The 17,972-nt window shown below is 40.0% G+C and overlaps 1 protein-coding gene across 1 annotated transcript in view; it reads left to right on the plus strand.

The window, feature by feature from the left end:
• Positions 1–17,581, plus strand: part of LOC126248874 (CDGSH iron-sulfur domain-containing protein 3, mitochondrial) — a 28,625-nt gene extending 11,044 nt beyond the window's left edge. The window contains exons 2-3 of the mRNA XM_049950320.1: positions 14,202–14,390; positions 17,123–17,581. Coding sequence (XP_049806277.1) covers positions 14,202–14,390; positions 17,123–17,299 — 366 coding nt within the window. The 3' untranslated portion in view covers positions 17,300–17,581. The remainder of the gene's footprint in view (positions 1–14,201; positions 14,391–17,122) is intronic.
• The last annotated feature ends 391 nt before the right edge of the window (positions 17,582–17,972 follow it).

The following is a 17,972-nucleotide window of genomic DNA, read 5'->3' on the forward strand; positions in this document are numbered from 1 at the left end:
CCATGCAGCCATCCAGATTTAAGTTTCCATGGGTACTGAAAATTAATTAATGTGAGTACAGGAGGCACCTTTCTTAAAGAAGGGGAAGTACAGATTTTCTCTCCATTTTTCTCATAACCAAGCTTGTGTTTAATCCCTAAATGATCTTGTCATGAATGGAATGTTAAACTCCAATCTTGTTTTCTTCCTTACTCAGTTTCATTTTTCACTGCTCTAAAGAAATGGTCACAGCCAGGCATCTTTGTGCAAACATTCCATGTATGATGTGTGTCTGGAAAGTAAGTTCCATTGTGGAAAAAAAAATTAATAAAACATTTTTTCAAACAAAACTTTATTTTTACAAGAAAGATCATTTCTTAAAGTATTTTTCTACATGGTTGCCACTATTCTTCCAACATTTGTCATAGTGGGGAGCCAACTTTTCTATGCCCTCTACAGAGAAAGATGCTGCCAGAGACAGCCACTGCTGAACGCTTCTTTTGCATTGTTTTCACTCTCAAACTGCATTCCTCCAAAATAATGTTTCAAGTTCAAGAAGAAGTGGTGGTCAGAAGGTGAGATATTAGGGCAGCTGAAAACAAAAGGCATTGGACCGTCAGTCAAGGCATCATATTGCTTCATGACAGTGCCCAATTCTGTTGGTATCACTCGAAACCTTATTCAGAAATTTGATTGAGAGCAGTGAAGTGTGATTTTAGAGCAAAGCGGAAGAGGGGAGGAGATTAAGTGAAGGCGAATGGTCGACTTCAGTTTATTGGGAGAATTCTAGGAAAGTGTGGTTCATATGCAAAGGAGATCACATAAGGGACACTAGTGCGACCTACTCCTGAGTATTGCTCAAGCGTCAAATTAAAGGAAGACATCAAAGCAGTTCAGAGGCTGATATGCTAGACTTGTTACCAGTACATTCGAACAACACACAAGTGTCACGGACATGCTTCAGGAACCCAACTGGGAATCCCTGAAGGGAAGGCGACATTCTTTTCAAGGAACACTGTTGAGAAAATTTAGAGAAATGGCATTTGAATCTGGCTGCAGAACAATTCTATTGCCTCCAACGTACATTGCACATAAGGACCATGAAGATAAGATAGGAGAAATTAGAGCTCATACAGAGACAAATAGACAAGTCGTTTTTCCCTCACTCTGTTTGCAGGTGGAGCAGGAAAGGAAATGACAAATAGTGGTATGATTACTCTTTGCCATCCGCCATTCGATGGATTATGGAGTATCGATGTAGATGTAGTGTCTTAATGTCCCATCAACAACGAGGTCATTAGAGACGGAGCCCTTTCAAAGAAACCATCACATCATTTGCCTGAAGCAGTTTAGGCAAATAACCAAAAATGTAAATCATGGTGGCTAGACACAGGCTTCAACCATTGTCCTCCCAAATGCGAGTCCAGTGTGCTAACCAGTGCACTACCCCACTCAGTGGAGGAAGGTGCTTTGACAGCGATAATGATGCAGAAATCAGTGTTCAACAATGGCTGTCTTCACTAGCTGCATCTTTCGATGAAGAGGGCATAGAAAAGTTGGTTTGCCGCTATGACGAATGTCTGAAAAATTGTGGCAACTATGTAGTAAAATAGTTAAGAAATTTTCTTTGCTGCAAAAATAAATTTTGGTTGGAAAAAATGTTTTTATAAGTTTTTCCGAAACTGTACTTACTTTCCGGACATGCCTCATAGATGGCTGCACATCTTCATCTGTACTCACAGTGTATAACAGAGTGTACTTCGTGTGCCTATCATTCTCCCTGCCCCTACCTGCTCTATTTGCAAATCTTGTGCATTTAAAGGTCATAATATGGTATTGTAAAACTAATTTCATAATTCTACAACATATTGACATCGGTAATTCTACATCATATTGACATCAGCAAAATTGTCCTGTGGTTATTGACATCTGTTTCACAACTCATCTTGAAAATGAGCATGACCAGCAGTTTTCCACTTATTTGTACTACTTTCAGGATAAGATTTGATGTTTGCTGTTAACTGCTCATGTAATGTGTTTCTTGTCACACATGTTAAGAAAAAATATTTTCCTTCCTGTTTTTTAACATTCTATGTAACACGTCATTAATGCTACAACAGTCATACAGTCACTGACCCCTCCTCCCCTCACCACAGTCCTCCCTTTGTTAACTGCATTGAAACTTTCACATCTGTTAGATGCCAGAAGATCTAAGGCATTGCCCTCGACAGTCAAGTTTCCAGGCAGTTCAAAGTAATTTTTAGAGAAGAATATCTCATAAATTCATGTATGTGGCACCTTCTCTTTTCATGAGGCTCCCGTTTTATAATTGGTCAAGCTTAAGCCTCTCCTTATCATCACACTATGATCAGGAAATTTATGTACAAAATTCTCAAAAGTTTTCCTCTAAGCACTGACACTTGGAAGTTCCATTCTTGGTACCAAACCTCTGTAAATGTTTCTCAGTGTAGCCATGAGTCTGTAGAAAGTGTTGTAGGTGACTTACAGTACAGCTGGTCATCCTTCCCACTCAATACTGCAAAAGTTAAGTTAACCAAACAATGGAAAATCCAGGATGGAATGTAATAGTATTATGAGAAGGAAAGTTGCTACTTACCATATAGCAGAGATGCTGAGTCACAAATAGGCACAATAAAAAGACTCTCACAATTGTAGCTTTTGGCTGTTAAGGCCTTCGTCAGCAATAGACAGACATACACGCATGCGCGTGCACACACACACTGCAGTCTCAATGAAACCACACTTTGTGTGGTGTTGGTGTTGTTGATGTTGACGAAGCCCTTAATGGCTGAAAGCCATAATTGTGAGAGTCTTTTTGTTGTGCCTGTCTGGGGCTCAACATCTCCACTATATGCTGAGTAGCAACTTTCCTGCTCATAATAAAGTTAAGTTCACCCTTTCCTGGATCACCTTAATGAATCGGTGTGCAGGACTTCCTGGTACCAGTTCTCCGTAGATCTCTCGTTGATGTAGTTCCTTAAAGCAGTTCTTTTAGCATACTGGATTTGTTTGGAGATGCAAGCAGGCTCTGTATGGCTATAATTTGGGACTGTGGGTTGTTAATCTATTTGAAATAAATCCCGGGATGCCATTATGGTGCTTTATTACTGAACACTTTAAAACCATGTGCAATTAAATAATTGAAACATTTCCTCACAAAAGTTACTAAAGGCAGAACGTGGTCAAGATGATGAATACAGAGAACATACTCAGTTTATAACCTGTTGCCAACTGATGAGAGTGGAGTGCAACAGAAATGTTGTGCATACTTTGTATAGCTTCATAGCTATTCATATCTGATTAGTTGTTAGATAATTTTCACACGTCTCCAGATTTAATGGGTTTACTGCATAGTGGTGTACTAAAGCTTTAATGACAATTAGGCTGCTCCCAGTATTTACTCTGCCCAAAGGGAACTGTAATTATTAACTATTTATTAAATAAGTCTTAGCTTTCATGCCTGAGTATTAGTGAGTCCCTGATGTATAGATTGCCAGGCAACATTCTTTCTCATGGCTCACTTATGTCTCCTCACTTCACTGACTCACTATTGTGGCCTATGGTACATCCACTACCAATGCCTGCTTGGGAAATAGTTTCTCACTCGGTGCTGATGTATTCTGCAGTGCTGCTTAAGGGAGTGAATTACTACTGCTAACTGTAGCATCCTAATGAAATGTAAAATTTAGAAAATAAAATGCTGTCAAAAAAAGAAGAACTTGTTCATTTTTCTTTTTTTTTTTATGCAGGAAACAAGCATCTATCCTAAGTTTCAAAAACAAATATAGAATTTCATTGTGAACTGTCCTAAACACATGTTTTACATTAAATGATCTCGTGGGAGATTTGCCGTAAATAAACAAATATTACAGATTTATAGAAATACATCAAAGACATAATATTAGTCAACCACAATATTATTGCACTTGGGAGTGAGGGTGCTTCGTCGGCTCATGTGTTTATCTGTGCACTTGAAGCCGATCAGAATGTGCTCTGTTGTTTTAATGACTGAACAACTTACTCTTGAAGCTATTCAGATTTCCACGTGTGTGTGTGTGTGGGGGGGGGGGGGTATAACAGTGGGAAAAACTGATTTAGTTTTTTTTTTGTGTAACGTAATGTCGTCAAATGTTTCTGATAATGGGCACGAGAGACCAAGTGCAATAATATCATGGTAGGGTAGCAATTTCATTTCATGTCGTCCCCCCCCCCCCCCCCCCCAGATTACTACGATATTCAGATCATATTTACCATGCTCTTAGTATTAATATTCATTACTAGTTTTTATTTTATAAGGCGTCAAACACCAAAAGGTTAACATAGAAGACTACATATTTCAGAACCATCTTTTAAAACAATAAACACCAAATAAACTGCTTCTCTCCTGCAGTATGAAACTATGTAATTATTTGTAAGAAAGACCGTCTCAAATTGTACATTAAACAAATATTTAAAATATTCTTGGAAAGTAAAGTTTTGATAGTAATCATCACTTTTTACATTACTCTCAATATACAAAATAAACATGTCATTCACTTTTCTGTGTGGCCTGGTCACTGTCTTATAGAAATCCATTTGAGCTCTCTCTGTTGTTTTATTATTTCATTAACAGAAGGTATTATTTGTTATACTTTTGCATGCAACTCATTGCCATTCAAACCATACTCATGAGATATTTGCTTTTCTCTTAACTTTGTTGTGGTTCATGGCCTCCACTATCTTTTTCATGGATCACATACTATTTGATAGTCGTTATTTTAGAGCACATATTACTGTTCATTCAAACCACTTATCACTCATTTTTTGAATATAGTAATCCTTGGTGTTGTGAATCTGTTATGCTACAGGTTTGGCAGTCATCATTATGCAGTTTCCAGTCACTTTTTTTAAGACCTTCAGGACAGGGATAGGGAATTGAAGGCAACCTTTGGAGCAGGCCAGACTCCAACACAATAATTTGGAAGTGGATGGCGTCTGAGCACTGCAATACATTGTTTATTTAACAACTATATGAATGCAACACATTTCAATGAGATACTCGTGAACTCTGTGCCGAAGCCCCTTTGTAATGTTACAGATATAATAAAGGAAAAGTCAGGAAAATTTGGACTTACTGTATTAACACAATGTTTAACAAACTCTAATAATTAAATACTTAGACCAAAATCTTTGACTAAACTTGAGTTAATCAAAAAACATTTCACAACATCATTACAAATGAAAAGCGAGCATCATTAAAATTTAAAACTGGAGCAAATACTATTAACCTCGAAATTGGTCCGCAGAGCGAGTGTAGCTCCCATTTCAACTTATCCGCAGAGCAAGTGTAGCTCCCATTTCAACTTAATCCAGACCTCAGACTCTCTCCCTTCTTGTGAATTTGTTTTACAGTAAAAATATGAAGAAACACACAGAATTAATAAACCTTAGCCTATTTTTTTTAAATCATACAATCAACTAACCATTAAAACTTCTAAATCGGCAATCTAATAAACAACTAAGGGGATGTCTCTCTCTCTCTCTCTCTCTCTCTCTCTCTCTCTCTCTCTCTCTTTTTATGCAGAGTCCACATCAAGCTAGGCATTGGACACTGTCCTATTTTACAATGGATAACCACAGCAGGTAGAAGGCACCGAATAGATTAAGCTGCTATCGGTTAGGTTAAACAAGTAATGAATTTTAATGAGTGTCACCTAGTGGGAACTCGCCAGCTTCCAAACAGATTTAACAAACAGTGGATTAAGCACAATGGTTGGCAACTGGAGGGAATCAAAACATGGTACAGAATGGTCTTTACCAACCCATCACTGAGTACGTACATACATTGATAGCTGTCCTGGAGCTGGGCAAGGACTTGAAGCATCCCGAAGGTAAATTTCTGTAGCACCAACAGGCTACAAGGACCTCACCGCTATGTAAGCCCGCAGGACTTAAATCATGCTTGTTCTCTCACACAAACTAAATTTGCACAGTATTCTACAACATGAAAGACAGATTGAAAGATCATGCAATCTTAATATTCTCTGAGTGCACCTCAAGACAGCTGCCTCAAATAATTGCCACTAATAGTTCCATCATGCATTCATGGCACTCGTGTCCCTTTTAAAAACCACACACTTGAGTGCATGCAGTCTTGGAGAATCACAAGGAACCTCCACGTAAATACAGTCGGGCAACAGCCACCAGCAAAGACAGAGCAGCAACAAGGAAGTAAGTGCTTTTGTGACATCTTAAGAGGTCCTAACCAGGAGCAAATTATACAGTGTCATCTGTGTGCTTTGGTAGTTCAGTTTTGGAATTTCTGTGTGTTAATTTAATATCTAATAGACACAGTTGTCGCATTTTCATTTGTGTCAGAAAATAAACCGATTTTCCAACATATTACAAGTGCCTAATCGGAAGCGAATTATTTAGACGCACTTCTTGCATTTTCAGCGGTGTCTGCAGTAGAGTTCCTCAGTGAGTGTCAGTAGTCCTTTGTTTGTCTGTGTAGTCTACTTTACCACAGTCTTTAATATGGATAGGAACTGTGACCATTGTGTGCAGATGCGAACAGAGTTTCCAATAGTTCATGCTCAGCTCCAGGCTGTGTTGGCTATGGTTATACAGACTGATGCTGCAGTGGATGGGTGTCACTGTTGTGTGCTGGCTGAGGGGATCCAACGGGCATCCAGCATGACCCAGGAGTCTGCCAATTGGTCCGCATCAGTGACCTGCCCAGTCACTGCTCACCTGTGGTCAAGTGGTGATTTGCCTGCAAAAGACTTCCCAGTGCAGTGTGCCGGATTACGGGGTCCCTTAGGGGCATGGCTGCCAAGAAGGGGAAGGAAGCCAGTGTGCACTCAGTGTTCATACCTTGTGGAATCATTCCAGATGCCATGAAGAGTACATGGTGGAGCCAACTGCAGGTGGTGGCTCATGTCAGTACCAATGATGTGTGTCGGTTTGGATCAGTAGTAGTCCTCTCTGGTTTCGAGCTGCAATCAGAAGTCGTAAAGGCTGCCAGTCTCGCTTGCGAGATGAAAGCGGAGCTCACCATTTGCAGCATAGTAGACAGAACTGATTGGGAACTCTGGTACAAAACTGAGTGGAGGGTCTGAATCAGAGGCTCAGATGGTTCTGTGACTGTGTAGGCTGCAGATTCCTCGACTTGCGCCATAAGATGGTGGGGTTTCGGTTTCTGCTGGATAGGTCAGGAGTCCATTACATGCAGGAAGGCGGTACACAGGTAGAAGGGGCTGTGTGGCGTGGACTGTGTGGTTTTTTTAGGTTAGAGGGTCTCTGGGAACACACAAAGAAGCATTCCAAAATTCCTGCACCAAAGAAGATGAAATAAATATTCCAGAATACAAATCAAGAACACCTATCAACAAGAGTAACTTGAAAGTAGATATCCTCAAAGTAGTGAAGAAACTTGAATCTCTTAATAGCAGCAAGTCTTACGGTCCAGAATGTACACCAGTTAGGTTCCTTTTAGAGTATGCTGAAGCAATAGCTCCATACTTAACAATCATATCCAACCACTCACTCAATGTAAGATCCGTACCCAAAGACTGGAAAGTTGCACAGGTCACACCAATATTCAAGAAAGGTTAGGAGTAATCCACTAAATTACAGCCCCATATCATTAACATTGATATGCAGCAGGATTTTGGAGCCTATGGTATGTTAAAAGACAATGAATTACCTCGAAGAGAATGGTGTATTCACACACAGTCAACACAATTTAGAAACCATTGTTCTTGTGAAACACAACTACCTCTTTACACACACAGTGTTGAGTGATACGGACAAAGGATTCCATATTGATTCTGTATTTGTAGATTTCAAGAATGCTTTTGACACCATATCTCACAAGCAGCATGTAATCAAAATTGTTTGCTTAAGGAATACCGTCTCAGTTATGCGACTGGATTCTTGACTTCCTGTCAGAGCAGTCACAGTTCATAGTAATTGACGGAAAGTCAATGAGTAAAACAGAAGTAATTTATGGCATTCCCCAAGGTAGTGTTAAAGGCCCTCTGCTGTTTCTTATTTATATAAACAATTTAGGTGACAATCTGAGCAGCCATCTTAGGTTGTTTGCAGATGATGCTGTCTTTTATCATCTAGTAAAGCCATCAGAAGATCAAAACAAATCACAAAAAGATTTAGACATATCTGTATTGTGCGTAAATTGGCAGTTGACCCAAAATAAGGAAAAGTGTAAGATCATGCATGAGTGTGCTAAAAGGAATCCATTAAATTTCATTTACATGATAAATCAGTCAAATCTACTGGCTGTAAATTCAACTAAATACCTAGGAATTACAATTATGAACAACTTAAATTGGAAAGAACACATAGAAAATGTAATGAGAAAGGCATTCCAAAGACTGTGTTTTAGCAGGAGAACACTTCGAAAATGTAACAGATTTACTAGATGGTTCAAATGGCTCTGAGCACTATGGGACTCAACATCTGTGGTCATTAGTCCCCTAGAACTTAGAACTACTTAAACCTAACTAACCTAAGGACATCACACACATCCATGCCCGAGGCAGGATTCGAACCTGCGACCGTAGCAGTCGCGCGGTTCCTGACTGAGCGCCTAGAACCACTAGACCACCGCGGCCAGCAGATTTACTAGAGAGACTGCCTACACTATGCAGTGCGGTATGGGATCCTTACCAGATAGGATTAACAGAGTACATCGAGAAAGTTCAAAGAAAGGCAGCATGTTTTGTATTATCAAGAAATAGGGGTGAGTGTATCATCGATACAGAACTTGGGATGGACATCATTAAAACAAAGGCATTTATCGTTGGTGGTGGGATCTTCTGATGAAATTTCAATCACCATGTTCCTCCTCCAAATGCAAAAATATTTTGCCAATGCCAACCTACATCAGGATAAATGATCATCATCATAAAATAAGTGAGATCAGAGCTCTGTGCCTATCAGAGTGGAAAAACAGAGAATTATTGTGGTTTGATGAAGTTTCTGATGGGCACTTAAGTGTAATTTACAAAGTATTGATGTAGGTGTAGTCCAACTGTCAGTAACCCAAGGAGCCTCAGCCAACACGTTGAACAAATAGGCTCACTGAAATCAGAAAGATTTGCAGTGCACAAGTCCACAGATGCAGCTTGTCACTTCACTCCCAAACTATTCGACACACTGTCAGCCCATTCCAGAACTGCTGCCTACTTGACAACACGGGCCCAGCAATCCACCACGCAACCTCAGTGACACCAAAATGCTTGCTGCAGAGCTTAGTATCAACACTCCATTTGTGCTGTGACCGACGTTGCTTGCTCAATCTGCAAATGCGTACATCTACACCTACGTAGATACTCTGCAAGCCACTGTGCCAATGTATGGCACATGGCGGAGGGTACCCTGTACCCCTACTGGTCATTTCCTTTCCTGTTCCACCCACAAATAGAGTGAGGGAAAAACAACTGTCTGTGTGTCCATATGGGCCATAATTTCTTATATCTTATCTTCGTAGTCCTTACTTGCAATGTATGTTGGCTTAAGAACTTTCCGCATCGGTGCACTTGCATACCCAGTGGCAGGAGAATAAAATTTCTGTGTGAGCAATGTGCTGCTGACAAGTATTCATATGGCCATGTCATCTTCCTTTATTGGCTTTATTGCCCAAGTGGGACACAGGTATTTTTTAAATTCCCAAATAATAAGTTAAGAAGCTTACTTCTTTAGATACAAAACAATTTTCATTAGTTAATCAGTTGCATAATAATAACAACAGTCCATCCCATGACAACATTATTAGTGATAAGTTATGTTTGCAAAACACCTCATGTATATACATCACTATAACATTCCTTTGTATATTGGTCTTAACAGCTGGCTGGCAGCACCTGGAAGGCCATTAACACTGAACTGCACACGTCTTTGGCTCTTTAAATGCCTTACTGACTTCACATTCCTCCTGACTCATCATCCACAACGAGCTTATGCAACTTGTGCTGCATCATATATGTAAACATTATTTGTCTCCTACTAATCACATCTCATTACTCTACTATGTGCATATAATTCTATAAATATCCTGTCATTTCAGTAATTCATTAATTTTTCACAAAAGAGGCACTTTCTCCAGTGTCTGGCATTCATACTTGTCATAACCATAGGTTACCATCGTACTTTGTTGCACCTACTATATTATACACACCTTTCACTGATTGGATTGCAGGACATGACACTTGACCTCTTTTGGATGGGACACTTTGCTCACCACCTGTGGGCCCTTAAAAATTTCTTAAAATTTCTTTACCTCAGTGTTAATTTGAGATGATTTTCTGTGATCAGCCCCGTATTTCCTACCACATATTCTTTTGGAATGATTTTCTTATCATACTTTGCTATTCAAGATTGTCCTTTTTCTACCAACTTTTCTAAGGCTAATTTCTGTTTCTCTTCCAAACTTTAATCACTTCTCTTTGGGGATTTTAGTGAGTGCTCAATCAGTTTGATTTTTTACCTGTAAGCACTTCATATGGTGATACTTTTGTTGAGTATGGTAGTTCATAATTTCCTCAAAATCTTTAGTATAAAGTCCCCTATATACCTAACCTGTAGTCTGTCCTTACAAAGCTTGTACATGAACTGAGTACCATCATCACTGAGGACTTTTTTAGGCTTACCTGCCCTGTATACATACGCTTTTCTCAGCGTACTGGCTACTGCCCTTCCAGTACATTTCCTTAATAAAGAATTTTGAAAAAAAAACACCATTATGACTAAAACACATTTAAAGTCTCCTCTGGTTGTGGGAGTAGCCAGAATGTCGGCTGCTGCTAATTCACCCACTTCTTTGGGTATAATACACTCATGTTCAGAAAAAAAATAGAACACCCTGAATGACTTGAGATAGTACATTCGTATTCACAGGATATGTACATTAGTATGTTCTACAGAAATGATTAGCAATTGAAACATGTCAGCCTGTGGGTTCAAGATAAACATCGATATTGCAGCGCAACACCACCTACCGGTAAAATGTACCTGCAGCTCTTGTTGGAAACCAAATGTAAATGATCAGTGAGACCTAAGCAGATGTGCAGGATCCCTCTGAGACATACACCTGAACCGTACCGTCAAATCGGTGAGTTTGAAAGAGGGCGTATTATTGGCATGAGGGAATGTAATGCATCCATCCAGGAAATTACTGCTCGTGTGAGACAAAATGCTTCAGCAGTGCAGAATGCTTCATGGAAGGCTATAGAATGTGACAAGATGGGTCAGATCACACCACCACCACAACCCACCTCCCTCTCCCCCAGTGCTCACCCCGACCTCCCTCTCCCCCAGTGCTCACCCCGACCTCCCTCTCCCCCGGCGCCCCCCACCTCCCTCTCTCCTGGCACCCCCCTCCCACCTCCCTCTCTCCTGGCACCCACCTCCCTCTCCCCCGGTGCCCCCCCACCTCCCTCTCTCCTGGCACCCCCCTCCCACCTCCCTCTCTCCTGGCACCCACCTCCCTCTCTCCTGGCACCCCCCTCCCACCTCCCTCTCTCCTGGCACCCCCCTCCCACCTCCCTCTCTCCTGGCACCCCCCTCCCACCTCCCTCTCTCCTGGCACCCCCCTCCCACCTCCCTCTCTCCTGGCACCCCCCTCCCTCTCTCCTGGCACCCCCCTCCCTCTCTCCTGGCACCCCCCTCCCACCTCCCTCTCTCCCGGCACCCCCCTCCCACCTCCCTCTCTCTCCCGGCACCCCCCTCCCACCTCCCTCTCTCTCCCGGCACCCCCCTCCCACCTCCCTCTCTCTCCCGGCACCCCCCTTCCCACCTCCCTCTCTCTCCCGGCACCCCCCTTCCCACCTCCCTCTCTCTCCCGGCACCCCCCTTCCCACCTCCCTCTCTCTCCCGGCACCCCCCTCCCACCTCCCTCTCTCTCCCGGCACCCCCCTCCCACCTCCCTCTCTCTCCCGGCACCCCCCTCCCACCTCCCTCTCTCTCCCGGCACCCCCGTCCCACCTCCCTCTCTCTCCCGGCACCCCCCTCCCACCTCCCTCTCTCTCCCGGCACCCCCCTCCCACCTCCCTCTCTCCCCCGGTGCTACAAACTCTGACTTCTCTTTTTTTAGTAAGTTTCAGTATAGACATTCTGTTTACACAACACAACTATTTTTTGTTGTGTTCATTGTAACTCTAGAAGAGGATATCATACAGGTCTTCAAACATGTGCTCACCTTGATCTGTTTTTTTTTTTTTTTCCCAACAAAAAACATTTTGAAAAACACTGATAGTGTTGCTGTGGATAGCCCTCTGTCCCCCAGAGTACCTAACATTTTTGTAGAAGACTTCAAGGATGAAGCACTCAGCACTTCTAAAACCAACTTTTTTGGAGGTATGTACATGACAACTTCCTCCAATTTTCACTTCGGGAATGGAAAAAATTTTTGATGTCCCTTTCCTGGATGTCATGGGTCACAATATGCATCAGAAACCAACAAACACTGACCTGGGTTTGTGTGTATCATCCCAACGCAGTGATATATTACAATCAATCATCATCACATCTTGAGAGCTCAACAGCAGAGCTTAGCCATCTCCGCTCCGTATTTGTCCAGAATTGGTACTCCGAGAAGCAGATACACCACTCATTTCTACCAGCAAGCATTAAACATAATGAGCAACTAGAATCTTTGGGAAACTTTTCTCAGTTGGTTTTTCTGCCCGCTGGTAGTGTCATTCAAGAATAGAAGACCCTTCAAGAAACAATGTCCCTAAACTTCCAGTATGAATGCAATTGATGACATGTTTCATAAAAGACAGCCTTGGTCTGAGGAGGCTAGGAATATATAAGATCCTGTATCGATGTTGGAAACTGTACAGTGCCCAGACTTCTAGCTCTATTAAAGACATGCATTGAACACAGACATCACACTGGACTAGACCAGGTCAGTCATAAAAATATGCTTTCGCTGATCATTGTGTAGATGTGGTATAAAGCATGAACTGTATAGAGACAAAGATTCTTTTATCTGCATCCACCTACAGGGATTCTGCCATGAAAGAAGTGGAAAAAATATGTATAGTAAATGATTTAATCAACAGAAAGCCATAATTTCAGTTTTCATTGTCAAGATGTCAGTCACAGAGAAACAAATTGAGCAAGGTCACACCAAAGTGTGCTGAAAACCAGGACATCTAGGCCAGACACCAACACCTTACCCACACACATATCCAAAGGATTCACAGCTTTTTTCTCGGGAAAAAGGGAGGGGGGGGGGGGGGCGGCAGGCTGTGGAAGTTGATGTGTCCTACAATTACATTATAAACCTTGCCATCCTCCTGGCATTTGCAGTTTTCTAGCAAACCAACATATAAATTGGTGAGCCCACTACAGCCTATCAAGGTCATACCTGAAGTGACAAGCAACTGCCCCTTAAAATATTGTACAGGTTCCACAACAGCTTCCAGTGGAAAATCTGAACTTTTCAAGCTGTTATCGTGTCATTTGTTCTGAGAAGGCATCAAGATGTATAAGAATAACAACCACTACAACAATAAAGAGGAAACCCTAAGGCTAAGTTGATGTTGGGATCCTGTTCTACAGAGAAAGCAGCACATAGGTAGCAAGTAGGAAGGCACTCTGGTAACAACCATGGAAAGGCTCTGGACAATATTGCCATGAGAACATCACCTAACCATCTGACTCACTCTGTATTAAGTCACTAAACACGAGGAGTATCACTGTTAGTCTTCTGGGGAAAAAAAGTGTGTGTGTGTGTGGGGGGGGGGGGTTACAAATTATCACCAAGATTGTATTTTTGTTTTAGGCTTTGTAGGTATTCATCCTCTTTTTACATTTGGTATATCACCGGCTTAAAATGAAACTTCGTATGTCAGAAAAGTTATGCACGTTTTTCTGCCTTAATATGGTCGTCTCAGTATACAGGATTTATATATGTTAATGTTTCCCTCTATTATATTAGTATACAGGATTTCTTTTATTTCCTCACTAGAGCACAGAACATAGCTCATTACCTCTCATTGGTTTACAAATAATTGAGATATTATGTTTTCTAGCTAATAAAGCTATATAAATATTAAGGTTTTATTTTTTGTATACATAGTTTTCATACTAAGCCAATGATATATTTTTAGTTGTTAGGAAGTGTTCTGTTACTAGAATTTATTGTTTCTGACATTTAATCTGAATCAATGTATTTTTTCTTGATTTTTCAGAACACATCAAAATTTTATTCAAGTGGTCCAGACAAACCCTCAGTAGTTCCACAAAACCCACTAGCTGAAATACATGGTGCCTCATTACAAAAACAGAATGGTGAGATATATGACAAGAAACCATTCAAAATGAAATGTGAGAAAGGAAAAACCTACATGTGGTGTCTGTGTGGGAGGAGTAAAAGTCAGGTGTGTTTGCAATAATATGCATGCACTTCATGCAGTTAATGTGTTGACATGAATAAAAGTTTATATAGCAGTCCTATACTCATAGTAATGATGTTATCCACTGCCTAAAAATTACTGAAAAAGTTTTTATATGGGAGGAGAGTAGTTCAACTCGTTACTCACCATCCTCATTTTATTATTATTATTATTATTATTTTATTATTAATTATTTTTACTTCACACAAGTCAAAGGATGGCTGGCTATTTTACCATTCATCTTCTTCAACTGAGATAGTGCACCAGCACCAAATATGCCAATTTCTGTGTTATGTTAAGTGGATGTCCATTATTTATGTGAAGGAATTTCTTAACAATTTGCCCCCCCCCCCCTCTCCCACTTATGTGCGATTTACCATATAGTTGGATAAAAATATGTAAAAACGATTTTTTTGTTTTAGACAGTGATTAAAACACTGTAATACTTTAATAAAACCTTGTTTATTTATTTAACATAATTAAAAATGATTTATTTTAAACAAGCAACCCTGACGTATTGTAATAGACAGAGGGACAAAAAGGCTTCACGAAAGCAGTACTGACCTTTTATTGGTATATACATTAAATGTCACTGAACCCTTACTTACTTTGCTGTTGAAAGGCAACATTGTTTGTACCTTCCTTTGAACGATATGATTATGTAGCTTTTCAGTCTCTTTATTTATGTGATCACTAAGAGTATTCTTGTTAGTGAACTTCAGCTTAGCTCACTTTCATAAACGATTAACCTTGTGCTAACACATATGTTTAGACTTGTTGGCATGCTGCTTAACATATGCATTCTAAAAGTTTTGGTACAAATTCACAGTGAACACAGTAACATCAGCTTTATATGCATTGCAGAATATCACGATTGACTCACCAACTGACTTGCAGAGATGTCGACTGGCACAGCAGAGAACTCCCTGAATCAAATCTAACACTTGCGCTACACTTCTTTTATACTGGGGAATCTCAGGCATACACACATGTAAAGAGTTCAGTTCAGAGAGGCAATAAAGGCTGGTGGGCACTTTAATATTGACTATGCTTGAGATTAATTTTTTATATATAAATATATAATCTCTGAATTTATAAAATAACATGAGATTTTCGTTGTCTCCCATCCTTTTAAATGAGGTTTCGATGGACTCTCCCCCGCCCACCTTCATTTTGAGCTCATGTAATTAATGGACATCCCCTAAAACTAAACATGCTGTTCAATATGGTACAGTCATGGGCTACATACTTGTATCCAGAATGAGATTTTCACTCTGCAGCGGAGTGTGCGCTGATATGAAACTTCCTGGCAGATTAAAACTGTGTGCCCGACCGAGAATCGAACTCGGGACCTTTGCCTTTCGCGGGCAAGTGCTCTACCAACTGAGCTACCGAAGCACGACTCACGCCCGGTACTCACAGCTTTACTTCTGCTTTTACATACTTGTAGTTTGATCATGGGGTAAGGCATATTTTTGTTAACACCGCTACAGTTAAATTCCAATGTTTGACTTAAACATACACAGCTGCATTAGTCATAGCAGTTGGTTCATTTGAGGTGGACAATATTATTCTGCATCTTCGGTATTGAGACTGTCAGTAATTGTATAACTGGGTATTGTATGGGGTACAAGAATTAAATTTAATTTTTAGTCAGGCCCATTAGCTACACTGTGTGTCAATATAAAATGTACCCCCCAAGGTCTTGGCAAGCATTTAAAAGTCTGGGCTATAGAATATATTAAGTACATTGTTTGGTAGTACTCACCACTGGTTCACTCAGAACTCAGGTTATGCAAAGTATGTAGTTCATTCTGTTGTAATTTTGTTAGCATACTCCCCCTCTCCCCACCTACTGTGTAGAGGTCAGTGTTTTACTGATTGATAGATCAGTTGCTATGGTATTTAGCTTTGTTTGTGCAAGACTGTATTTCTGTAGTAACTCACACAGTTTTCTGTATATGAAAGCAACTTTGTTCACAGTTTGGAGTCCACCCAGCCACACTACTTTAAAGTGCATTCATCCTGGATTTAGTTGGTTTAATGAGGTAGAGGAAAAATTTGCATCTTGGCTACCAAGAGGAGAATAGTTAGTAATGTACAGTTTTTCAGACTGCTCGCCAGTGTCTTGGGTTAAATTCCAAAACTGGCCATAATGTTTCATGAAAGGAGAATAGATGTCACTCTTTATGAAGATTTTCTGACAAAGCAACAAGCTTACTAGCACCGTTGGTAATATTTTAGACGACTACCAGCACTGTTTTTGTCATATCCTTCTTCCAATAATTGGTATTGAGTTTCACTTGAGTATGCTGGTAGTTGTCAAAAGTTATAAGTTTTACTCAAATTTTACATGAACAAAAATACCAATCATATTTTGTTCAAGGATGTTGTAAATACTGGGAAAACTTACAGCTTTTGGGAATTATTGGTGCTGAGAGGAAATATAGAATTATTTCTATGGTGTTTTTTGATATCTATGTAGTTAGCATGTGCAGTTTGAGGTGTAACAACTTGCAAAACTCCAGAAGCAGGATGAATGCTGTAAATAACATCTTTGATTTCTTTTTTGATGCCTCTATTAATTATTTTTGTAGCAGTAAACAAATAACAGTTCACTAGCTCTAGTTACTTTTGTGTACATTTTGTATATGGAGATGACTTCCATTTCAGTATAAGAAAGCAGAGTGAGTCATATCTTGAACATTTCTTTGCAGCCTCTATGTGATGGGACTCATAAAAATGCATACCTGAATACTAAGCTACGGCCAGTTAAATTCCAAGTAACAGAGGATAAAGAATACTGGTTGTGTAATTGCAAGCAGACATCAAAGAGACCTTTCTGTGATGGAACTCACAAAAGACCAGAGATCCAGGCAGCTGTTAAATCATGATAGCGTGAAGGATGCTGTAGATAAAAATGTTTGTAGTTGTTTTTGTTATTTGTTTAAAATTTAATAATAAATTTTGTCTTGAGAAATAGCATACAATAATTATGCTGAAGGTCTTTACTTTTCTTGATTACCAAATTCTGGCGCACTGTACCTGTATGTCAGCCATAATGGTTCTGATTTAAAAAAAAAATAGTTTATTTGTGTATGCTGTTTTTCATTAACTATTATTTACATTGTTTTGTAGTTAACTCTAGTAGTTAAAAAATTTATTTGTGGAAATTACATTGTGTCTGTCTTCTTTATTTTTAATCATCTGTCCTTCATTTAAATACAGAACAGATAGAACAGGGGAAAATAATATAAGATTATATATCAGAAGTATTCCTTGTTCCATCCTCTTTGTTCTCCCTTGCTTGAACAGGTTTTTCTCTTTACTTTTCCTGCATGAGATTCAGTGGAAAAAGATAATAGCTCTTTGATAACCTTAGTATTCCTTTTAACATTCCATTATTTTGTAACATACCTTTCGCACTTTTGGGCAATCCACAGCTGTTGTAATACATGGTACGAATTTGGATATGTATCTGATATCATGAAGGGACACAATAATTAGGATAGTGCAGTAATTTCTGTAAGACAAGTGTATCACTTCACTCCCACTGAGTTTGAGGCA

Source organism: Schistocerca nitens, chromosome 3 (genome assembly GCF_023898315.1).
Source record: "Schistocerca nitens isolate TAMUIC-IGC-003100 chromosome 3, iqSchNite1.1, whole genome shotgun sequence".
NCBI lineage: Eukaryota > Metazoa > Arthropoda > Insecta > Orthoptera > Acrididae > Schistocerca > Schistocerca nitens.